General features: G+C 42.3%; 1 protein-coding gene across 2 annotated transcripts in view; it reads right to left on the reverse strand.

The window, feature by feature from the left end:
• The window catches only part of PARPBP (PARP1 binding protein), a 59,596-nt gene extending 34,188 nt beyond the window's left edge, over window positions 1-25,408 (reverse strand). The window contains exons 1-4 of one of the 2 annotated variants that reach the window (XM_060245610.1): window positions 25,259-25,408; window positions 13,782-14,006; window positions 11,390-11,500; window positions 7,599-7,769 (exon numbers count right to left, since the gene is read on the reverse strand). In XM_060245610.1, coding sequence (XP_060101593.1) covers window positions 7,599-7,769; window positions 11,390-11,500; window positions 13,782-14,006; window positions 25,259-25,408 — 657 coding nt within the window. The remainder of the gene's footprint in view (window positions 1-7,598; window positions 7,770-11,389; window positions 11,501-13,781; window positions 14,007-25,258) is intronic. The other variant, XM_060245611.1, reaches the window with a different exon arrangement.
• Between the last annotated feature and the right edge of the window lie 518 nt (window positions 25,409-25,926).

Below are 25,926 nucleotides of genomic sequence, written 5' to 3' on the forward strand. Positions count from 1 at the left end.
CTCCAAACTAAAGAGCCCTAAGCAATTTAATTTTTCTTCATAGGGAAAGTATTCCAACCTTTTAATCATTCTAATTGTCCTTTTCTGGACTTTGGCCAATGATATCTTTTTTGAGGTGTGGTGACCAGAATTGAACACAGTACTACAACTGAAGCTGCACCATCGATTTATACAGGGGCGTTATGATACTGGGTATGCACTCAGAAGGGTATGCACTATAGTATTTCTAAAAAACACACTCACTGTCACAGCAGGAAAAGTCACTGGGCATTTTCTCTCAAAGATGATTATGTTAAATCTGAGCATGTGGAAGACTACCTACTATTTATTTATTTTCATATGTAGTCCATCCTTGTCACGGAGACTCGGGGAATTACTAATACAAATACAACTGAACTATTCAATAAGTCAGCAAGTGTATTACAAAATATTTTTATTTATCTACTTCATTTATATCCCACTTTTCTCCCTAATGGGGTCCTAAAGTGGTTTACATCATTTTTCTATTCTCTATTATATCCTCACAAAAAACCCTGTGAGGTTAGGTTAAGTTGAGAGTGTGACTGGCCCAAGGTTATCTAGCAAGCTCCCATGGCAGAGTGTGGAATCTGAACCTGGGTCTCCCAGATCCAACTCCAACATCTGAATCTAAAGACTCCTAGTAAAACTATATAATGTAGTGGAGGTAACCAACATCTTTCGGTTTCCTAGGTTTCCTTTACATTAACATAATGGTTTTCACATTCTTAGGATGAACAGCTAATGCTCGAAGTATGTTGGGATTGTCACATAGTTAAGCATTGTCTTCTCCACCTGTAAGTTCTCAGGGGAGATTTTTCTTGCATGCAAGTAACAGCAGCTTTTTGAAATCTCCAGGTTTCTGAAGTGCTTGTTATGTTACAAAAAAATACCCTTGCTGTTTCAGCAGGCAAGTTAAATCTGTTTCAAAGCATGAATCTAGCAATGTGGTTCTCTAGACTACAGCCTTATTTACTGAGCCTCGGAGCTCATTCATAGCTTTGGAGTTGAATGTCAGCAATATACCAATGATGCTACGCTCTGTATTTTTTTACCCAGACTGCCTGATGCTGCTATAGCTGTCCTAAGTCAGTGCCTGGCTATGAAGAGCCAGTGTAGTGGCTAGAGTGTTGGACTAAGATCTGGGAGAATCAAGTCTGAATCCCCATTCTGTCATGGAAGGTCACTGAGTGACCATGGGCCAATCTCATACTCTCAGTCCAACCTGCTTCAAAATAACATTTGAGTCCTGTGGCACCTTTAAGACCAACAAAGTTTTATTCAAGGTTTGAGCTTTCGTGTGCACAGAAGCTCATAATGTGAATAAAACTTTGTTGGTCTTAAAGGTACCACAAGATTCAAGTTGTGTTCGGTGCTTCAGACCAACATGGATACCCCAGCTGAGGATAAAATGGAGAAGAGAACAACGTAAGCTGCTTTGGGGCCCCATGAGGAAGAAAGGTGAGGAATAAATGAAGTAAATAAATAAATTGTGGTTAAATGGCTGAACGTGAATACACTGAAAGTGAATCCTGAGAAGATGGAGGTTACACAATGGTCAGAGAGGTTAAGGTCTTGGCAGGCATATACTTCCCACATTTGATGGGGTTCATCTGACCCTCACAGAATCAGTTTAAAGTCTGAGGCAAGGGTGTCAAAACATGCTGTCTGGGGGTCAAATCAGGCCCCTGGAGGGCTCCTATCAAAACCCTGAGCAACTGGCTGTCCGCTGCTTCCTTCTCCCTCTCTCTTGCTTCCTTAAGAACATAAGAGAAGCCATGTTGGATCAGGCCAATGGCCCATCCAGTCCAACACACTGTGTCACACAGTGGCCAAAAATTATATATATAAATACACAAACACACACATTGTGGCTAATAGCCACTGATGGCCCTCTGCTCCATATTTTTATCTAACCCCCTCTTGAAGCTGGCTATGCTTGTAGCCACCACCACCTCCTGTGGCAGTGAATTCCACATGTTAATCACCCTTTGGGTGAAGAAGTACTTCCTTTTATCCATTTTAACCTGACTGCTCAGCAATTTCATCAAATGCCCACGAGTTCTTGTATTGTGAGAAAGGGAGAAAAGTACTTCTCCATCCCATGCATTATCTTGTAAACCTCTATCATGTCACCCCGCAGTCGACGTTTCTCCAAGCTAAAGAGCCCCAAGCGTTTCAACCTTTCTTCATAGGGAAAGTGTTCCAACCCTTTAATCATTCTAGTTGCTCTTTTCTGGACTTTCTCCAATGCTATAATATCCTTTTTCAGGTGCAGCGACCAGAACTGCACAGAGTATGCCAAATGAGACCACACCATCGATTTATACAGGAGCATTATGATACTGGCTGATTTGTTATCAATTCCCTTCCTAATAATTCCCAGCATGGCGTTGGCCTTCTTTATTGCAATCGCTCACTGTTTTGACATTTTGAGTGAGTTATCTACCACGACCCCAAGATCTCTCCCTTGGTCAGTCTCTGCCAGTTCACACCCTATCAACTTGTATTTGTAGCTGGGATTCTTGGCCCCAATGTGCATTACTTTGCACTTGGCCACATTGAACCACATCTGCCACGTTGACGCCCACTCACCCAGCCTCAACAGATCCCTTTGGAGTGCCTCACAATCCTCTCTGGTTCTCACCACCCTGAACAATTTAGTGTCATCTGCAAACTTGGCCACTTCACTGCTCACTCCCAACTCCAAATCATTTATGAACAAGTTAAAGAGCATGGAACCAGTACCGAGCCCTGCGGCACCCCACTGCTTACCGTCCTCCATTGCGAAGACTGTCCATTTATACTCACTCTCTGCTTCCTATTAATCAGCCAGTTTTTGATCCACAAGAGGACCTGTGCTTTTACTCCATGACTCTCGAGCTTTCTAAGGAGCCTTTGATGAGGAACTTTATCAAAAGCTTTCTGGAAGTCAAGGTAAACATCTATTGGGTCTCCTTTGTCCACATGTTTGTTCACCCCCTCAAAGAAATGTAACAGGTTAGTGAGGCAAGATCTTCCCTTACAGAACCCATGCTGAGTCTTCCTCAATAACCCGTGTTCATCAATGTTCCTACTCATTCTGTCCTTGATAATGGTTTCTACCAACTTTCCTGGTATTGAAGTCAGACTGACTGGCCTGTAATTTCCTGGATCTCCTCTGCAACCCTTTTTAAAGATGGGGGTGACATTTGCTACTTTCCAGTCCTCAGGAATGGAGGCAGATTTCAATGAAAGATTACAGATTTTTGTCAGAAGATCCACAAGTTCAACTTTGAGTTCTTTCAGAACTCTTGGATATATGCCATCCGGACCTGGTGACTTATTAGTTTTTAATTCGTCTATCAGTTGTAGGACCTTCTCTCTTGTCACCTCAATCTGACTCAGGTCTTTCAACACCCCTTCCAAAATTAGTGGTTCTGGTGCAGGCAAACACTTCTCATCTTCCACAGTGAAGATGGAGGAAAAAAATGCATTCAGTTTCTCAGCCATTTCCCTATCCTTCTTCGATAATCCTTTGACCCCTTGGTCATCCAAGAGCCCCACTGCCTCCCTGGCTGGTTTCCTGCTTCTAATATATTTGAAGACATTTTTATTGTTGGTCTTTATGTTTTTTGCAATATGCTCCTCATAGTCCCTTTTTGCCTGCCTGATCACAGTCTTGCATTTGATTTGCCATAGCCTATGTTCCCTTTTATTAATCTCACTTGGACTGGTTTTCCACCACTTAAAGGAGTCCTTCTTACCTTTTACAGCTTCCATTACTTTGTTTGTTAACCATGCAGACCTTTTCTTATACCTGTTTGTGCCTTTCCTAAGTTGTGGTATATATTTTATCTGAGCTTCTAGGATTGTAGTTTTAAATAGCCTACAAGCTTCCCCAAGGGTTTTGACCGTATTTACCTTTCCTTTCAGTTTCCTCTTCACATGCCTTCTCATCTCAGAGAATTTACCCCTTTTAAAGTTAAACGTGGTTGTGCCGATCTTTTGGGGCAACTCCCTATTTATACAAATGGTGAAATCAATAACGTTATGGTCACTGCTCCCAAGCGGTGCGATCACTTTTACATCTCTCACCAAGTCTTGGGCATTACTTAGGACCAAATCCAGGATCGCCCCACCCCTGGTAGGTTCTGAGACCATCTGCTCCATAGCACAGTCATTGAGAGCATCAAGAAACTCAATCTCTTTCTCTCGACCAGAACACATATTCACCCAATCAATTTGCGGGTAGTTAAAATCACCTATTACGACACAGTTTTTGTTTAGCCACTATCTTTAATCCTTCCATCATATTATAATCATCCTCTATCTTTTGATTTGGTGGGCGATAACAAACTCCCATAGTTGAATTTCCTTTTGGACCCTCTATTTCAACCCAAAGCATTTCTAGAAGGAAATCTAATTCTCTGACCTCAGTCTTACTGGACTGTATATTCTCTCTGACATACAGAGCCACCCCACTTCCAACCCGTCCCTCCCTATCCTTCTGATATAACTTATATCCAGGAATCACTGTGTCCCACTGATTCTCCTCATTCCACCAAGTTTCTGAAATTCCCACTATGTCTATGTTTTCTCCCAACACTAAACATTCCAACTCACCAATTTTACTTCGAACACTTCTAGCATTTGCATACAAACATCTATAATTCCCCAGGCAAGCTAGGCCCGCAACCTTCCTCCTGATGCCTCGAGACTTTGGCAGACAGTCTATACCATTTGTCACCATCACAGTGGACAACTCTGATCCATTACCCGGTAGAAAAGTAACAGCTAACCCTTCATCTCTTTGAGATGAGTCCTCCCAAACCAGAGACCTTTCATCTCCTGTCGGCTTTCCCCCAAGATTTAGTTTAAAAACTGCTCTGCCACCTTTTTGATTTTAAGCGCCAGCAGCCTGGTTCCATCTGGGGACAAGTGGAGACCGTCTCTTTTTTACAGATTCCGCTTGTTCCAGAAAGCATCCCAGTGCCTAACAAACTTAAACCCTTCCTCCTTACACCATCATCTCATCCACACATTGAGACTTCTGATTTGTGCCTGTCTCTCCTCCCTGCCCTGTGGAACAGGTAGCACTTCTGAGAAGGCTACCTTGGAGGTCCTGGCCTTAAGTCTCCTGCCTAGCAGCCTAAATTTTTCCTCCAGGACCTCACGGCTGGATTTCCCCACATCGTTGGTGCCAACATGCACCACGACCACTGCTCCTCCCCAGCACTGTCTATCAGCCTATCTACTACACGCATAATGTCCGCTACCTTCGCACCAGGCAGGCAAGTCACCATACGGTCAGTACACGGTTTTGCCACCCAGCTGTCTACTTGCCTAAGGATCGAATCACCAACTAGCAAGACCCCCCTTCTCTCCCTGCCCAGGGATGGTTCCTTGGCGTGAAAGGATTCTCGCTCACCAACTGAAGAAGAGGTCCCTTCTGAGGGCACATTCCCCTTATCCTCAGCACGGTGCCCTGTTCCCTCTCGACCCTCACGCTCCCTGGCAGCAACGGGGCTGCCACGTTCAGAGTGGGGCTCATCTAATACACCCCCAAGAGTCTTCCTCGAGTGCCTAACTGACCGTCTCTGCTCCTCCAGGGCAGTCACCACGGCCTCAAGGGTACGAACTCGTTCCCTGAGGACCAGGAGCTCCTTGCATCGAGCACACACCCAAGACTTCTGTCCTGTGGGCAGATAGTCATACATGTGACACTCTGTGCAAAACACTGGAAAGCTTCACCCCCTGCTGGCATTCTACCTTCATGATAGCTTTTTTTAAAAAAAATATACAGTCCTCTTTAAATCCTGTTTGTTTAAGTGGCTCCCCTTCTGGAGGGTCAACTTACCTTATTGGGAGAACAAGGAAATTAGGGATCTGGATTCCTGGTCCTTACACAGCCCCCAGGCTAAGAGCCATAGGCCAAGAGCCCTTTAGCTCTCTGGCAAGGCGCAGCTTAAAATGCAAAGAGGGTGGGGAGCACTGCCACTCCTAAGCAGTCAGCAGCAATCAGCAACAATCACCTTCACCTCACTCAACCAAACAAACAGCAGTTCCCCAGCTACCACAATTCAGCTGTCTCAGCTTATCTCAGAGCTGCTCTGCTCTCCCTCAGACCTCTCTGAGATGCATTCCTTCTGCATCACAGCTTGCTTTGCCAAGCTTGCTCAATCGCACAGAGCAAAGCATCTATTTTCTCCATTGGCTGAGGCTCCTCCCTTGAGGAGGAAGGGGGGAGGGAGAGCTTCCTTTGCCATGCTCTCTCAGTCACATAGGAGAGCTACTAAGCCAAGCCTCTCTTCCTTGTATTGGCTGAAGCTCCTCCCCCTGCTGGTTCCCTGGGGAAGGAAGGAAAGGGACAGAACTTTATTTGTCCACTTCCCTTTTTTCCCTACAAAGAAAGCACCTTCAAGACCAACGAGTGCTAATGTTTTAAGCATGTTTTACTTTAAGCTTTCAAAAAATCTTTGTGTTTGTCTATGTCCCTTATAAAGTTTCTATCTCTACTACCTGGCATTACATTTTATGGCCCATCCTGACAAAGTCTAATTTATGTCACATCCGGCCCTCATGAGTTTGACACCCCTGGTCTAAAGGTCGTATCTGACCCATTCTTACTGCTTGAGAAGCAGTACAGCTGTGAAAAATGCTTTCTTTCATATTCATTTAACCTGGGAGATGGCTCCTGACCTTGACCTGGCCAGCCTCATCACAAGAATCTATGCCATGGTAATTGAGACTTGATTGTTGTAATGCAGCCTACATGGACCTGCCCTTGAACACAACATGGAAGCTCCAGCTGGTACAGAGCATTGCAGCTTGACTGCTATCTATAGATAGGCCAAGTGTGCATATTGTACATATTCTGTAGTTACTCCATTGCTTAACAGTTATTTTCCCAGTACAGTTCAAAGTGTCGGTCATTACTCCCAGACCTGTTCATAGCCTAGGACCCAGATCGCCATAGGACCACTCTCTTGAGATGTTCTACTCCCATAGCTTTGTTCATCAGAGCAAAGCCTTCTGCAGGTGGCACCTTGCAAATGGTTAATATCAACAAATGCATGTACCTGAGCATTGTCTGTTAGAATGACCTGCCTGATAAAGTCGGAAAGGCTCCACACTTCTATGTGTCTGCTCTATGAATAGCTTACTGTATGAGTTATCAGGTTTGTACTGCATAGTCCTCTAATTTGTAATCCAGGGTGGGCTTTTTTAATTTGCAGTGTGTGTTACACTGTTTTTATTACATTGCTCGTGTGCATCAAACTGTTTATAGCATTGTCCTCTCATTCTGTAATCCACCTTGAGCCTCAATGAGAAAGGAGGATTATATATGAAGCAAATCAGTACATGAAGAAAATCAGTTTCAGGCTGGAAGCATGCAAAAGGGTCTTGTACCTCAAGTACAAAAACACACTTTTCTTCTCTAGAACAGCCCTCTGCTCTTGCTCTAGCCGCAAGCCACATTCTTGCGTGCAATTTGTTCTGGCCAAAGAAATAAAGCCTGATCCAACTTCTAAAGCTCAAGTTTCTTAAAGATTTCATGCTCCTCAATGGAAAGACTAATATCAATTTGTCATACTTACTGGGAAAATGGACATTTGTCTCTTCTGTGCAGCATGTTTTAAGTCGGTAAAAGCTTCTCTTCCAAGCCCTCTGTCAGGAGTGTTGAAAATACGAGCAAAGGCAAGATCATTCTTGGAGTTCACCAGCAAGCTTAGATATGCAAACAGAATTTTCTTCACCACTGAAGACAGCTACATTTAAAAAAAAAACAGTTACTGTTTTTCTTATGAAAAATGGATTTAGCAAGATGGGGGAGAAAAAAACACAAAAATGCTATTCTAGGTTTCTGTTCTGTGTCAGAAGAAACTGAGTGAGGAAGAAAGCAAGCAAATATTGAATGGCATGGATCGTGTTAATAGGCCACTTTAATATTCTACTAGGATCCTGTTTTGAAGACGATACGCTTATCTATTAATCAAATCTATATTCATGCTTCCTCTAAGGAGTTTTGGGCTGTATACATGGTTCACCTGTCCTCCATTTTATCCTCAGAACAGCCCTGTGACGTAGGACGGGTTCAGAGCCCCAGGTTGGCCCAGAGAGCTTGATGACTTGGTAGAGATAAAAACCTGGTCTTCCACAAAGGTGCTAACTGCTGAACGACATTGGCTTATTAAATACTTGATCCAAAAGCCAGGAAAATATTATTTGGTTATTAACCGGGCTTTGAATAACAAGCACTACAAGTGACAGCATCATTTATGGTGATCGATTTAGAAGAAGCTGCGGATACCAGAAACGCTTTTTAAAAAGGTTCAGTTCAGTTTGTTTATTATAATTAGCCACTGGCTGTTACAAGTCTACAGAAATCTCAAGGAAAAGCAAAGTAAACTAGAAGTTAATGAACATACAAAGTATAATGTGAAGCAAAAGGGTATAACAACAAATGCAATACAATAGCAATAACAATAGAGATATACCCATAAATCATCCCTTTGCATTGCCACCTTGGCACATATTTTCTTTGCTGCAAGGGCAAAGATTGAAACTTTCTGGGAGATGTAGAGGAAGCTTTGGATACCAGACTGGCTTTTAAAGAGGGAGGAACATCATGGGTGATTAATAAATCACTGTTGTGCAGTGGTTGGAGCATTTGTGGAAGATCCAGGTTTTAATCTCCATAAAGTACTGAAGTAGGGTGGCCAGATCGTCCCGGTTGCCCAGGAAAGTCCCGCTGCCGCCCCCAAATTCCCACCTCCTGGGCTGGCTATCCCGGGACCATTAAAAGTCCCGGTTTAGCCAGCTCCTGGAGCCGGCGAGCGAGCACGCGGGCGGGAAAGGCAGCGGCGAGTGAGCACCTGTCCGGAGGGGAGGCTGGGAGCTTCCTCCCTGCGCGTGCGCGCGACTCTGCGCATGTGCAGGGCCAGGAGAATGGGCGGCATGGCGGAGGCGGGACAATGGCGGCGGCCAGAGCGGGAGGCGGGCCGGCGGTGCCTGCGGCAGCGGCATGGCGGGAGGCCCCAGGTCGGTGGGCTCGGCCGCCAGCCCCGCCAGCAGCGCCACCAGCAGCACCAGCCGCCGCTGCGCCTCCTGGCCGGCCAGCCCGCCCGCCGGGGAAGCCGCCACCCGCGCCCTGGGAGAAGGTAAGCCCCCCCAAAGGCAGGCAGGGAGGGAGGGGGCCGAAAGCGGGGGGGGGCTGGCGGGGGGGGCGGCCTTCCTTCCCTCCTCCCTCCCTCCTCCCCCCTCCCTTCTTCCTTCCTTCCTTCCTCCCTCCTTCCTTCTATCTGCGCCACCTTCATCACTTTTGGGGTGTGGATCCCCCAGTGGGGTGGGCTCCCTCTTTCATTTGATATGTGTCCCGTGCGGGTGCCACCCTCCCGCCGGGAGATGCTGCAAAATGAGCCCCCTTGAGGCTTTTGGCGGCAGGGCTCGGGGGAAGCGAGCTAGACTGCTGTTCTTTTGAGGGGTTATAGAGTGTTTCGAGCCCGTCCCTGTGGCATTGGTCCCATCATTGTGGGACCCAGGGGGCCGGTGCAGCGGCCCGCCGAAGCAGCCTGTCACTAATAACACAGGTCAAGATGCAGGACAGGAACCTGGAAGTGACCGACAGGCTGCTTCAGCGGGCCGCTGTGCTGGCCCCCTGGGTCCCACAATGATGGGACCGATGCCACAGGGACGGGCTCGAAACACTCTATAACCCCTCAAAAGAACAGCAGTCTAGCTCGCTTCCCCCGAGCCCTGCCGCCATAAGCCTCAAGGGGGCTCATTTTGCGGCATCTCCCGGCGGGAGGGTAGCACCCGCATGGGACACATATCAAATGAAAGAGGGGGCGCAGGGCTATCAGAAACAGCCGGCAGAGGGAGTCGGGAGCCCACCCCACTGGGGGATCCACACCCCGAAAGTGATGAAGGTGGCGCAAAAACACAGTGGCCCAAAAACTAGGGGCTATCAGGAGGTCCAGTAGTGGGGCCAGGACACTAGAAGCCCTCCCACTGTTGCCCCCCATCAAGCACCAAAAATACAGAGCATCACTTGCCCCAGACAGAGAGTTCCATCTATACCTTGTGGCTAATAGCCACTGATGGACCTCTGCGCCATATGTTTATCCAATCCCCTCTTGAAGCTGTCTGTGCTTGTTGCTGCTACCACCTCCTGTGACAGTGAATTCCATGTGTTAATCACCTTTTGAGTGAAGAAGAAATTCTGTTTATCCATTGCTCAGCAATTTAATTGAGTGTCCATTGAGAAAGGAAGAAAAGTACTTCTTTCTCTACAAGATGTGTACAGTGTCTCTGCTCTAGTGCCCTCCTACAGTGATATTTGGGGGATTTTTGGGGACGTCACAGGAAGTGCTGTGAAGTCACTTCCTGTTTCCGGCAGTGGCATTTGGGGGAAATGATGTCATTTGGGGGAAATGATGTCACAGGAAGTGATGTCACTTCCTGCTTCCGGCAGGTGGCGCGGGAGAAATGATGTCACAGGAAGTGATGTCACTTCCTGTTTCAGGCGGTGGCGTGCCGTCACCGGAAGTGACATCACTTCCTGTTTCCGGCAGCGCCCGCGCGCTGCGCACGCACACACACACATCATTCCCCCCCTCGAGGTGTCCCTGGCTGGCCTGCAGATATTATGGCCACCCTATGAAGGTCACTGAGCAACCTTGAGCTCTGAACTCATCTTACCTCACAGGGCTTTTTCTAAGGATAAAAATGGAAGATGCAGGAACCCTATATATGACTCCAAATAGATGTGATTAATAGACAAGCACATTATCTTCAAAACAGGAGCCTGTGAACAAGACAGTAATATTCAAAGAGACAGAAAAGACCTCTTTATGACATGTAGCAGGAAGGCAGACACAAATAACTAGAGGTAAAGAGAGATACATCAGGTAAGAGAATGTTACTGGAAGACTGGAATGAAATCAAATGAAATAATGAGGAAATTCTGAACTTTTTGCCATGATTATTTGGTCAAATCTAAAATTTGATTTTAGACTGCCCTCCACCGGGGTCAGGGCGGTGTACCACATAATATCATTAAAAACAAATTAAAATCAATAAAACACAGCAGTAACTAAAAGTTGGCATTATTTTTTTTTCTTAATAGTGTCACTGGCCTCGCAGGGAGGCAAAGGGTAGGAGAATCAAAAGGATGGAACCATCACTGCCCATATTTATGGAAAGGCCTTGAAAACCAAAATTTTACTTTCATTGGAAACAGAGAATCAGTTCCAGTTCAGTGAAGTTCATTGCTCCCCCGCTCCTCCTTTTATAATTTGGTTTTTGTACCAAGCCGTGCTTGCCTGTCAACGGCTACCAAATGAGGAAATTAGGCTACTTTAAACATGATACAGAGCAAAAATCTCACCTCTTTATTATCCTGGCTTAATGTGCTAGTTGGCCTGGAAGGTGTAGAAAGCATGGAAGTACCATCACTCGCTGAATCCACTTTTCCACTGATAAATTCTAACAACTGCACCTTTAGTCAGCAAGAAGATATTTCAGTACTAAACTAGATAGGCTTTCTGCTACCATCTTTTCAAGGAGGTAGGTTACAGAGGCTGCTTTCAGCTTGAGTACACAAAAGACAAACATGGCAATGTGCAAGGATGTAATAAGAGTCCTAAGCAGATAAGAGAAAACTATGTGGTCAGCTAGTCTCAGTCTTGGGACACTGGTAGTGAAATCCCTGTGGCACATCCATTGACTGCATTTAGATCAAGTCAGTTTAAATCACCAAGAAAAAATATAAAGGTATAGAGGCACTGCAACAGAACGGCTGAAGTACAAATTACAGGGGGGGGGGGGTGGGGGGGGAGAAAATTTCAAACAAGGATCTTTTGACTCCTGGGAGGAATAAAAAGATTGCTTTCCTGCCTCAAATAGGATGATGGGAAAGTCTCTCAACACTCAAAATTATGTTCCTAGTACCACATGAGAAGCAGCTTCTTTCTAGTGTTCACTTCCACTTTAGTCTCCATTCTTTGGGAGAAAAACAGGTTTGTAAGTGTCTGTGTTATTTGATGTTCAGAATTATATTACTGAGCCAATTACAGAGACTGAGCAGTTATTAGAAAAAAAAGCCACCAAGCAGATCAGGGGATGACATCAGGGGTGGCTTGCCAGTCAGTCGCTTGTCCCCAGTGGCAAGACAAGAAATATCTACATGAACTATTATGCTGTGTAATTATTGAAAAAAAAGATGTTTTCCCTATAGTTCTTTCTTTGTAAACAAGAGCAGATTTTCACAGACCCATGCCTAGGCTTACCACTTGTCTACCTATTAAAGGCAAATTTCCAGTTCTACCCTCCATCACCCCCACTCAAGCAACAGAGCAATGAGAGAGAGAAAGAGGGTGTGTGTTTAGGGTTGCCAGCACCAGGTTGGGAAGTACCTGGAGATTTTGTGGTTGGCACCTGAGAAGGCAGTGTTTGAGGAGGGGAGGGACTTGGTGGGTACAATGCCATAGCATAGAGCCTGCCTTCCAAAGCAGCCATTTTCTCCATGTGAACGGATCTTTTTCGCATGGAGATCTGTTGTAATTCCAGGTGATTGCCTAGAGGTTGGCAACCGGGGGGGGGGGGGGAGATGGACTATGCAGGGACTGTAACATCACTACCCTGTGAACTTTCATCTTTACCACAGATATGGGGGAATTCCTAAAGCATCTAAATGGAATTGTGTCTGCAGCACTCCCTCTCCCTAGGCTTTTGCTCCTGGAATTCCGGACAAGGTCCTAGCAACCCTACTTATATCATATATTCAGTTTTAAGAGACTATGTTTCCAAAAAAAAAAAAAAATTCCTTTTCAAGAAGAAAATTTAAGGCTGAACTTTAAAATGTTAAAATCCAGTAAAAATTTTCTCCCCCAGAAAGGAAACCCCTCGCTCTGTCTTCTCTAAACTAACTACTACTTCTCAGATGAAGAAACTTAGCTGTAATAACAGACTATTAGTGGCCTCCCTTATCAAGGCTAATTTGAGAACAAAATCTAGCAGCATAATTCTAAACAGAGCTACACAATTCAAAATCCATTGAAGCCAATGGACAGAAGGGTATCTCTCTGTTTAGGACTGCTGTGTTAAGTTTTTGAGTTATTTTGTTATATTTTCAATTGCTTTATTTTATGATGTTGGATTGTTCAGAAAGCATTACATAAATAAATAAAAATACTGAGCAAGACGGATGGTCAGACTCAGTTAACAGAAGGCTCATAGGAAAGCAGATCTTTTCATTGCATGCTCATAAAGCGATGCCACAGCTTGTCTTGATGCTGCTCCAGATTAATATGGCTACTTCTCTGAAACTCTACTCTGAGTTACTTTGACATTAAGAGCATTATTTCCTTAGCTGTGCAGTGTCAGCCACACTAAAGTGGGAAAATGAGATCACTATATTTTATAAACCGCATCATTTAAGCTTTTAAAAACATATAGCAGGAAAATAAAGGTAGCAAATAAGGCTAATATGTGGCTTTGGCATGGATTTTACAATTACTACACAGCTAACTTGGTTTCGTTGATGTCACTTTTTCAACTCCAACATTTTATTCCGACTATTCAAATAAACCCATAAAAGTTATTAGCCTGCAAAAATTCTTACTGTTACTAGACCACACATTCACAACACAATGATGGCCTTAAAGCAAAAAAAGTCTATAAATAAATTTCTTGCTTAGTTACCTATATACATTTTTTTTAAAAAAAATTGCCACCAACTAATGTGGTTATTATTTACAATATTAAGTGGAAATACTTACAGGGGATATAGATTCATTCCCTGGTTCTGGTGACCCACATTTCTGATAAACATCTATAAGATCCATCATATTGCAGCGCTTCAAAAAACTAGAATAGGTACTTCTGATGTTGTTGTAATTTTCAGGAGCATCCACATTTTCATGCAGCAGGCCCAATTTATCAGGCAATAGGCGATTCCAGGCTAATAGCACTTCGCTTAGTGATGCTTTAAAATCTCCATAATGCTGGGGAGGAGAAATCATGTATTCAGAAATAAAAGTTGCAGACTAATAAGATAACTAGTTTTATCAAGTTTTTTTTTAAAACTTACCTGTGGATTTGTCCTATATTTGAGATCTTGCTCATGAAAAGCTTTACAAAGATGATATCTACATTTTAACTCTCCCTCAAACAAATACATTCCTGAAAAGTAATTTGTGTTCCGAGGACTTCCAGGGGAGGAAAATGTCGAGCTGAGCTGCTTCTCATAACGAAAGCAGGCTGGAACTTCTGTTCGGGGTAGTGAAAGGCAAATTAATGCCTACTGCCTACTTTTCTCAGTCAAAGATTAGTCCAAGATATGCACAGGAAACTTTAAGAAGATTTACCTTGGCTAAAAGGGAGTCCGGGGGGGGGGGGGGATTTATTGTTTGGTCTACTTGCGGTTTTGAAAAAAGAGCACCATCGTCACAGACCTGCAGCATATTCAAGCAAAACAGGAAGTACGTCAAGTATCGTGAGATCTCCTTACTAGTGTGAATGAGACTTCGTGGCAAGTAAACCAGGAAGTGGTGGATGGAAAACCTACTCTAGGAATATAACACCATTGAGAAATAGCGGCGGCCATTGCTTGGAGGTCAAAATAAAAATAAGGTTTTTAAAGTGTTCGGGACATTAAAAATTGTTGGAATTAACTCAGAAGAGGATAAGAAGATAAGTATTATTGGACATATTATGTGTGTGGACTTTAGAAGTTTTTAAAAGGGAAAAAAATTGTAAAGAGCAGCAAAAAGTTGCGACCACCATTTTGAAACATTTAAAGGCTTTAAAAATAAATATCTTATTTTGGGAGCTTGCAGGACGGCGAAATTAGGCTTATTATAAAAGGCAAGTCCTAGTCTTTTGAATCTGATAGTTGAATTTGAATTTGGTGAGGTCTAAATTTTCGCTGTTTTTTAAATGTCAGAACACAAGCAACACCGTACAAGGGCTACTTCATTAGAAAAAATGCAGGACCAATTAGAAGCAATGGAGGCCAAAATGATGAGAGGTATGAGAGAGATGATAACTGAATCGAACAAAGAAATTATTGAAGAGATTAAAAAACATATGGAGGATCTCAGAAAGGAAACTGAGGAAACATCTAAGAAAGTGCAGGAGGTAGAAGGCAGAATGAAACTGTATGATTCCACCTTGTTGAAAATGCAAGAAAAAGTGACAATCCATGACTGCAAACTGATGGAGACTCAGATACGTCTGAGAGGAGTACCCGAAAAGGAAGATGGTGATCTAAAAGAATATATAATAAAAATAATTGCAGAATTTTTAGAGGAAGTTCCTGAAGAGACTAAAAACATGTACGACTATATGTATAGAGTGAACTCACTTTATGCCAAGAAAAACAACTTACCAAGAGATGTTGTTATAAGATTTATGACAAAGGAAATGGTGGGAAGAATCATGAATAAAAACTTTGAAAAGACATTGATAGTGGGAGGCAGTAGAGTAAGAATTATGAAGGAGTTGCCAAGGCAAGTGATAAATGATAGAAGAACATATAAAAAATTGACAGAAAAATTAAGAGATAATGGAATAAGATTTAGATGGATAATACCTGAAGGTCTGAGCTTCGAACTTCAGGGGGAAAGAATCACAATTACAAATGCACAGGAAATGCGTAGATTTTATGAAGAAAATAAAGAATTTGCATCATGATGGATTACAAATTATTGTCTTGGAATGTAAATGAACTAAATTCACCACAAAAAAGAAGGGCAACATTTCATTGGATTAAGAAACAAAACTGTAATATAATTTGTTTACAAGAAGTGCATATTAAACAAAAGGATTACAAATTTTTATGGAATAAACAATTGGGACTAGAATTTTTTTCATTGGCTAAACAGAAGAAAAGGGGAGTGATTTTTTATATTAAACAAGAATTGGAGCCAAAATTAGTGTTTAAAGATAAAGATGGGAGATTTGTAGCAGTAGAAACAATATTAAATGGAAAGAAAACGTAGCTATTGGGACTGTATGCGCCTAATGGTGCAAAGGATGCTTTTTTAAAAGACATTATACAACAGCTTGATGAACTAACCTATGATCAAGTTTTGATAATGGGAGATTTTAATGGAACAGTTAAGAACTCATTGGAAAGGTCTGGAGGGGAAAAAAACAACAGTAAAGAAGAAAAACTGCCAAAGTCTTTTTTTGAATTGGTTAAACAAGAAAATCTAGAAGATATATGGAGAAAATTTAACCCTGACGTTCGGGACTTTACTTTTTTTTCAGCAAGACATAAAACTTTTTCTGGAATTGACATGTTGTGGGGAACTAAAGATTTAGGTCTTATAACAAGGAAAATAGAGATTTTACCTAAGATTGGGGCTGACCATAACCCAATAATGTGGATTACAAAATTGTCCAAGAAGTTGAGAAGATGGAGATTGAATGAAGATTTGCTACAGAATAAAGAAACAGTGACATACCTAGAAAATGAAACTAAAGCCTTTTTCCAAATGAATGACAAAGAGAACATATTAAAAATGCAGTGCATTCAAACACTTACTACAAACAGAATTTACTTTTTAAACAAGATTTGTAATTGTAACAAATGGAGCAACAATCTCCTGAACTATTTACTAGTTTATGTGGAACAGACAAAAAACCCTCCACAAAACAATTTTTAAAAATCCAGAAGTAAGAATTATTCATATTTCCTCTCCACAGTATTACATAAAAATAAAAAACTCATTCTCATAAAAAGAATAGAAGGGGGGGAAGTGTACAGAAGGGAGTGTAGGACTAAATTTCAGTGAATGGGCATGACCTAGGACTTGCTTGTCCTCAGTGAACAGAAATTAGAATAATCTGATACCATACATATTTTTTAGAAACGATTTGGAAAATATTTGAACACCTTCACTTAAAATATTTTATTCATTATGTTAAAATAAAACGTTCCGTAATCATTTTTTTTTCTTTTTTCCTTTTTCTTTTCAGTTTTTCGGAAAAAAACAAAAAAGGCTTCAGGAAAAAAAATGGGGGAAAATAGGTTTTTCCCGAATTTTTCTGGGTTTTTCCCGGGCCTTCACATCTCTAGGCTGGATGCCCTACGTGGCTGTTTCTAAGTTATGTATGGAAATATGAATGAGACCTGGGGCTATGAAATTTCAGATCCCTTATTACTATGTTTGTTCCCTCCCCATACACTCCTTATTTCAGAAGACCATGCTTGTGCCAAAACAGATGTCACCTCCTACCTCAACAGAAGTGCATGTTACCAGTGCATGCTGGGTGGGCCACACAGACCCCTAAGGTTGCCAGGTCCAATTCAGTAAATACCTGGGACTTTGGGAGTAGAGCCAGGAGGCTTTCCTATTTCCTAAAATAAATAACTAAAAACACAGCAGTGCATTTTCCCGAATACATTCTTCATTTCCTCATTCCCCAGCAGCTACACTTCCACTAAATGAAAGTGAACACACAGACTCTCACAAAGCAGCCAAAGTAAACACAGTTAGCAAGTACACACTCCTGTGATCTCACTGGGGTAGTATACTCACATCGCTGAATATAACCCTCTGCTGTATTTCAGCCAGCTTCTTCAGACTAATAGGAAATCAAAAGAACAGCCTAGGAGGTAGAGTTTTCCTCCAAACAAACAGAAGGACTGAGAGCAACATGGCTCTGTCTGCTCGCCCTGCCCCCTGCAGCTTTCCTCTTGCTAAATTTAAAGGCACACACACACATTCAGAAACAAAAACAATTGCAAGCCTCTTCTAAAGCTGCCGAGGTTTGAAGGCACATGGTGGCTGTTGGGGGTGGGGCTACGCCCTGCTGGCCAGCTGGCTGGCATCAGGAAAGAGCCTGAAAAACCAGGGGATCCCCCTTCTGGACCTGAGGACTGGCAAGCCTATAAGACCGCCGAAGCACAAAAATAAGCAGGGGCATAGCCAGGATTTTAAAGTCAGGAGGGGCTTTTTAAAAATTTGTGGGGCACCCTTTCCCATCCACTTGCAGCTTCTCAGAAGCCTTCTTCTGGCAAAAAAGGGGGAAGCAAGTTGTGTCCCAGAGGGCCCCTTGGAAGTCATGGGGCAGTGCCCCCACAGCCCCCCTTTCATGGCTATGGGCCTAGAAATAAGCATTTTGGGGAGTTGCTATAAGCTTGCCACCAACCACTTTTAAAAAAACCCTCTTATTCCCTTTGGCAGAACAGGAATAGAACAGCAACAAAGACATCAAGAAGAAAAAAAATCAGGAAAATATCATTTTGTTGTTTTAACCTGGATGTTCATTTCAGTTTTTATTTCAATAAGCCGAGGATAAAAGTGACCCCAACAGCTCTCAAAGTAGGCAGTGCAATGTATGGAATGTTGCAAGGAAGGGGAAGAAGATGAACCACCACAGGACAAATGACTTCATTAAGTTTCAGGAATGATTGTGGAAACAACTGAAATTGTCACTTAAATGACTTCTGTGAAATCCCACATGTAAGACTACTAAAATAATTTTCTGCATCAGCTTAATACAAAGCCTCACTTTAAATGAGATATATTTAAAGAGCGGTAGTCTTGAGGATGGCGGTTCTCATCTACTCTCCGCTTTGTTTTGAAACCAGTTCTTTGAAGTGTAACTACTAGTTAACTTCCAGTATATAATTCAGTCAAGCCCTTTTCTCACAATATGAAAAACTAAACTGTGTTTATACTGGTATTGTAAAAACATTTTAAATCCAAATAAAAATGCTGTCCAGATATCAGTTTTCATGATCAGGTGCCCACCATGACAGCATATTATTCATAGAAATGATTGTGAGAGTTTGTGGTAGGATACAGAAAATGTTTTGCTAGGAATGTATGCCAGCTGGCTGATTTATAAAGGAAGTTCACAAAGTTAAATACTTTAATTCTCTGATAGGCAACAGGAATATTATATTTCACAGGCTAAAATGAAAAAAGCAAAGTTTATAAATCTTTAAGACCCTGTGGTTTCTCTTAATATTATTTTGTAATAATCATATTCTCTACAGACTCTTTTATTGTAAAATTTATTTTTATAGAACAAATTAGTAAAGCACCAGGATTTTAAAAAAAATCTTCTTAAAGACGGAAATATGTTGGATGATCTATTAAATTTTCATTCAGTCTGTCCTCTAAAGCAGCTCAGGGTGAACCACCCCTCTTCATTTCGTTCTCACAACTCTGTCAGGTAGGTCGAAACTCTGTAATTGGTCCAAAGTCACCAGTGTAATTCTAAGCAGTTACACCCTTTCTAAGCCCACTGATGATAATGCACTTAGGAGGGTGTAACTGCTTAGGAATTCACGACTAGTCAGCTACTAGTCACTAGTAGTGTTCCTTCTAAGCTGTGAAGTCCCGTGAACAAAAATTCTACTTTGTGAGCTACGGGATAAAGTTGTGAGCTACTGGCAATAAAATTGCAGGCTACTACATAAATTACTTTGTCTGGGGCCATTTTTCCTGAGCTAAGACAAAAATGTGTGAGCCACGGGCTAAAAAGCTGTGAGCTAGCTCACACTAACTCAGCTTAGAGGGAACACTGGTCACTAGTAGTTGGGCTGGTGATGTGAATGGGCCACCCCAATTTCAATTTACCCACATTGGATCTCCAACAATAATGTCACTATAGGAATAATATGTACCTCTTGGCAAAAAAACAATGAACACCTCTACAGGTAAGCATGTTCATCTGCAGGCTAACTTCTGAAAGTTCTTTCAATTGAGTTAGCTTACTAGGAGGAAAAGCCAGGAGCAAGGCAATAGACTGGCATTAATGCAGAGTATTGCCTCTGCAAATGGAGTTTGGGAAGGATGTGCTGTCACTTCTGGGTGATACTTTAGGCTGTTTCCTTTAGCACCTATAGCAGGGGTGTCGAACTCATTTATCATGAGAGCCAGATTTGACATAAATGAGACCTTGTTGGGCTGAGCCATGTGTGTCACAAAATGTAATGTCAGGTAGCACAGATATAAACGTTATAAAGGGCACAGGCAAACACAATTAAAGATTTTTGTTTTACTTAAAATAAGACATGCTTAAAACATTAGCACACTTGCAATATTTTGTTTAACAGTCTCTGATAACTGACACCTCTTGCTCTGAATTATTGCATCAAAAACTGGAGACGATGCCTGAGCTGTAGCAATCTTGAGTATACTGTTCAGGGGTTGTTCAGGTGTGCATCTTCATGGTCAATGCTTTGACCATGCACTTAATGGTCAATGCTTTGATCCTAAGACCCAGAGGAAAACATGAAATGGCTGGCATTGTGAACTTTTGTACATAGCTGCTCAAGTGCTGGTCAAGAACATGTGAAGGCACCATGGCACAGTCTTCCTAAAAAAATAACTGCAGTTCTTATGAGGCAGTGCAGGAACAGAGGATCAGCCATGTATAGTGGTCAGTACCAGCCTACTATCTGGGAAATATAAGTTCAAAATCTCCACTCAAAGGAAATCACAGGAAAATGTGAAAGAAAAATCAAAGGAAATTTGCTGGGTAAATTTGGTCTGGACATAATCTCAATCCTGGCTTGTTATTCCTCTACTAAACAGTTTGCATGCTTTTCTATTGAGAAAGACTGGATCATGAGAGCATGAATAAAGGGGGAGACAAATTCAGTTGCACCCAAAAGAAGCCCAACAAAACACATGCATACTCTTTCCATCTCTCTTTGTAGCAAGGCAAAAACTCATACCTTGAATAAAACGTTGCTGGTCTTAAAGCTGCTTCCTTTGCATCTTGCCAGTGGGATCAAGGGAACTGGGCAAAGGAAGCTCTCTCTCTTTCCCTCCTTCCCCATGAGACGAGGAGGGGGAAGGATGCCACTAGAAGGATGAGAGGTTTAGCTCAGCAGTTCTGCAGTGTGATTGATCGAGTCTGACAAACTTAATCACACAGTAGAGCTACAGAGCCAAGTTCCTCCATTGCCTGAGGCTCCTCCTCACTTTGGGAGGAGGGAGGGGGAGGAAAGAAAGAGCAAAGAGAGGCTGCTTTGCTTAGCTGCCTCTTCACAGGAGGGAAAGAAAAAATGGTGACCAAAAGAAGCAGGCAAGGGAGAAGGAAGCAGATAATAGCTACTTGCTGGAAGGCCTGTTTAGAGCCCTTTGGGTGCTGGATCAGGCCCATGGACTGTACATTTGAAACACCTGCCCTATATTCTTTAACATAGAAGCTAGGTTTCTACCACAGAAATGCCCATTCTACAGTGTGCTACATGGAGGCCATTTTTCTCTCTGCTCCACAATGATGGGAAATTGGAGGCTGGTAATTCTTCACCCTGGGTGAGAATATGAGTGCTTTGCCCATAAGGCAGAAGAGTAGTTGGAAGAGAAACCCTACGCACATGCCCTTGTATGATTTGATTCTTTCCAAGGAACCAACAACTCCATAGGGAACAGATCAGCCCATCAATAATCCTCCACTCTTCATTTAAGACTGACAACTAGGGCTGCCAGCCAGCCTCTTCGCTCCAGCAAGAAGAATAAATGGGAGGATGAAAAGGAAAAGTGACATCACTTCCAGTTGTACCCAGAAGTGACATCACAGTGCTCTAGGAATTCCTTAATCTCCACAGTAAAAAAACACAGAGATTTGGGGAATTCCTAGAGAATTATCACATCTCTTCCAAGTACAACTGAAAATGATGTTATTTCCCACCCTCCCATTTTTGTTCTCACTGGAATGAAGAGTGGCAGCCCAGAGGTTACCAACTATAGTAAGCAATCTAATAAACCTACTGGCAACAACAGCTGGCATAAGGTAGCAATACTGGAAGCTTCCGCAGAAAATGTGTCTAGGTCCCCAAAAGACATTTGCAAGTTTGCAAATATGAACTTTATTTCTTTGGGTTATTTGCGACCAGACTTCCTCAGAAAATGGTGTTCTAGTTACACTGTTTTGCAACAACCTGTGGTTACAATTCCTTTCTGCTGTATGGAACTCCTAGATTTAAAAAGGAAAAAGTGAAGGTGGGAAGAAACATAGAGTAAGTAAATCCTGAAGCGGGAGACAGGCCTGTCTTGGGACATTTTAATAACTCTACATGGCGGGGCAGATATGGCTTGACCAACTTTCGTGCATGTAAAACTGCCACATAGATCCCAAACCTTCAAGGCCCCAAACCTAAGCTCACTGGTAACCACTATCAGAAATCTGTGCTCTAATGCCGTAGAGCAATAAAATGCAAAACAGTCATTTGTTCATTGCCAATCCAGACTTAATGGTTAACCCACATTTCACCTCACATCTAAGGTCATATTGCTGTTATTATTTCTGGAATCAGTTAAGCTTCCCTTTCACTTATTCGAGAGCCCAAGGCAATGCACAAAGCATTAAAAATGTTTTTTTTATTGGCTTTCATTGTGCAACTCATCAGAAAACAAGCTTCTTAAAAAATCAGCAACAAAACGTGCTTGGATATGTTGCTTCTCTGTCTTACAAGGAGAAGATGCAATGTGTGTCCAATTAAATACTTAATGTTTCTTTTTCTGAACATTTGCAAAACACATCAGGAATTTTCTGTTGAACTGCTACTGTACCTATTGGCTCTGCACTCAGTTTTTCAAAAAAGATTCTAACAGTGCCATCCTAAGCAGAGTTACACCCTTCTAATCAAGTCCACTTCAGTGTACTTAGAAAAATGTAACTCTGCTCAGGATGGTGCTGTTGGTTTTAACCTCTCCACATTCCTGGCCAACAGGGAGATTTTGTAGTTTCCTAAAATTCAGTCAAGCTGGGCAGTCCAAAACTACTACAACAGAAAGGATAGTGTCCCACACTATAACTGGATGAATCCTTTTGAAGGCTGGAACACTGAACACTTCTCCCGAAAAATGAACTTTTTTAGAACATAAGAGCCCTTCTAAATCAGATCAATGGTCCACCTGGGCCAGCTTCCTCTTCACCATAATGCCAGATAGAGGTCCCAGAAGGTTCACAAGCAGCAACTAGCCTTCAACAGACCTAAGAATGTGGATGATCCATTTAGCCACTAATGGCCCCATCCACCATGAATTTGTCTAATCCCCTTTTAAGCCACCCACCCCACTGACCATCACAGGGGCAGATTTGTCCTTAATTACCTTTATTCAGAGAATGCCCAGTGGATCACTGCTATGGCATAAGCCCCATGGGAATCAAGAAACATAAAATTGGGCTTCAAGTTGCCAATTGGTCAAAGAGGGCAGGCAATTGATGGTTTGGTGACAGGAAATCATTCAGTAAGCCATCAAATTAATTCTGATAAAGAAGTCTCGTGATACCTTAAGACTAATAAATCCACTCTTATAAGAGTAAAGTATTTTTGTCTTCCCTCTAGACACAGAGAGAGACCCATTCTTTAGAGCAGGGGGTAGCTAACGGTAGCGCTCCAGATGTTTTTTTGCCTACAACTCCCATCAGCCCCAGCCATTGGCCATGCTGGCTGGGGCTGATGGAAGTTGTAGGCAAAAAACATCTGGAGAACTACCATTGGCCACCCCTGCAAGATTCTGCAGAACAGAGACTCAGTGTGCCTCTTCTCCAGGAGGGTTGCTGCCCAGATACCCCACATGTTATTGAGGCCAGAGTTCTGCGTATTGGCAGCTTCCCAGATTTGAGGTCTCTGGCAGACATTCAGTAAGGGTCCAGAGACCACGCAAAATATGAGCCCTGCCCCAACACATATCTCACTCACAATAAGGCAGGGATTTTGCTAAATGATTAATAAAAGGTTTCTCCAGCTCTCAGACAGCGCTTTCTCACATACCAAATAATGCACTTTCAATCCACTTCAGCAACTGGATTTTGTAATTTCACACAGCAAAATCCAGTTGCAAAGTGGATTGAAACTGCGTTATTTCGTATGTGTGAAACCCCCCCTTGATAGACACTTCACTGATTAAGGAGGGAAAGTTGTGGGGGGGTTTCCCATGTAGCTTAGCTAAAGTAAGCCATGTTCCTTTGTAGCAAGATTAGCTTTTAAAAGAGATGGGCAGAAAGCTTTTTTCCCTAATAGCCAACCATACTAAGATGTATAAGAACCTAACTGTGTTGCGACCAGAAGGGCATCAAATGGCCCTATTGACATGCAGATTATTTCAGTATTATTTCAGCTGAATGGTATTGAATTTATTAGACATGTGTGGTGCTGGTGGAAAGTGTCGTTGAGTCACAACTGATTTTTGGCAACCCTGCAGGGTTTTCAAGGCAAGAGATGTTCAGAGGTGGTTTGTCATTGCCTGCTTCCACGTCACAACCCTGGTCTTCCTTGGAGTTCTCCCATCTAAACACTAGCCAGGGCTGTCCCCGCTTAGCTCCCGAGATCTGATGCGATCCTAAACTAGCCTGGGCTGTCCAGGTTAGGTCTTAGACATGTACTCTGTGATTTTTCAGTTGCCATCTGAAAACTTTTCAGGTTTACAAGCTTTTGATATTTAGTTTAGTTTACTCAACTTGTATCCCGCCCACCCCAACAAGAGGGCTCAGGGCGGCTCACAACATATGATAAAAAACAAGATCAATAAAAACATTAATTAAAACAATCGGTGCTAATTTCCATACTATTCAGTAAGGGTTTAAATAGATAATTTAAGCAAGCAGCATTCAGTTAAACTTTATAATCATTCTTCTCATCAGATGTCTTAGGCGATGACATTGCAGGTTTGATGTTATTAATTCCAGTTGATGGCTAACAATCAAACGCAAGGTAGAAAAGTGTAGTTTTACAGACTTTGCGGAATTGGGCAAGGTCTTGCAAAGCTCTAACATCTTCTGGAAGTTGATTCCACTAGTAGGGGGCAGCCACAGAGAAGGCTCTTTTGTGTGTTGTAAATCTTGAAGTTTAGAGACCAGATAGAGTATCTGCTACTGTAGTTTCTATTTTACCATTCTAATTTCATACTAGTATTTTTTTATTGTTTCAAGAGTTGTTCACTGGTAATCCTGGTAATCAAATGATAGGCTATATTTTCAGATAAACTGAATTCAAGTCTGCATCTACCAATATGCTTTGCTCCCTGAAGCAATATCCACCTCCCTGCAAAGAAACAATGTTTCTTTTTGTGCTCTTCAAGCTTCATTTCTCTCTCTCTCCTTGTAGACCTCTGCTTACTCTTTCCTTAACTCTTCCCTTTAGTGCAACAGATTAAGTATCAGTAGTACAAATGGATCAGTGGGCCATCAGGCTTTTGCTAACCATTTTGAATAAAACAATATCTGTTCCTTCTAAAACATCATAGGAAGGAATACATCACTGAAATGTCACACTGACCTGTTTATTGACCACAGCAATAGATAACTGCAGAGCCATCAGCATGCTGTCTGCCCCACACACCACAGTCCTTTCAGAATCTGAAAATAAGCGCCATTCTTTTCGGAAACGCTGGACCATATTCAAGATCTTTTGTTGAAGAGAAGCCATACTCCTAAATTAACAAGTACAGCAATTTACGAAATTATGCATAACTGGCAGAAATGGCCTAAAAACACTTAAGAGGGCAAACAGCACAATATTCTCTATAAACTGGAGAGAAAGGCAAATAGCAACAAAACAAAACTCAACAAGAACAGAACATTATCCAAGGGAATATGTTTAAGTCCAAATAAAGTGTCAGGAAACTATCAAAACAGACATAAAGGTAAGAAAGTGGATGCTCTAAGCATGAGTTATGAAGGTGATTCTATGATAAAAAAAAATCTAGTGCTATTAAGAATTTCTTTTTCAAAAGTTAGAAAGTAACCATTTACACTCCAGTAATCAAAAAACAGCAAGAAAGTTTTTGAAGTAGGTGGAAAGATTTCATAGGAAAGTTACAGGAGTCAATCAGAGGCAGAAAATATATTATTTTGGGGAAAGATCCATCTGTACGGGGTTCCTATCTGGCTATTGAATTCAGTGGGATGTACTTCTTAATCAAATGTGTTTAGAACTCCAATTTG

This window comes from Heteronotia binoei, chromosome 8 (assembly GCF_032191835.1).
Source record: "Heteronotia binoei isolate CCM8104 ecotype False Entrance Well chromosome 8, APGP_CSIRO_Hbin_v1, whole genome shotgun sequence".
Classification (NCBI taxonomy): domain Eukaryota; kingdom Metazoa; phylum Chordata; class Lepidosauria; order Squamata; family Gekkonidae; genus Heteronotia; species Heteronotia binoei.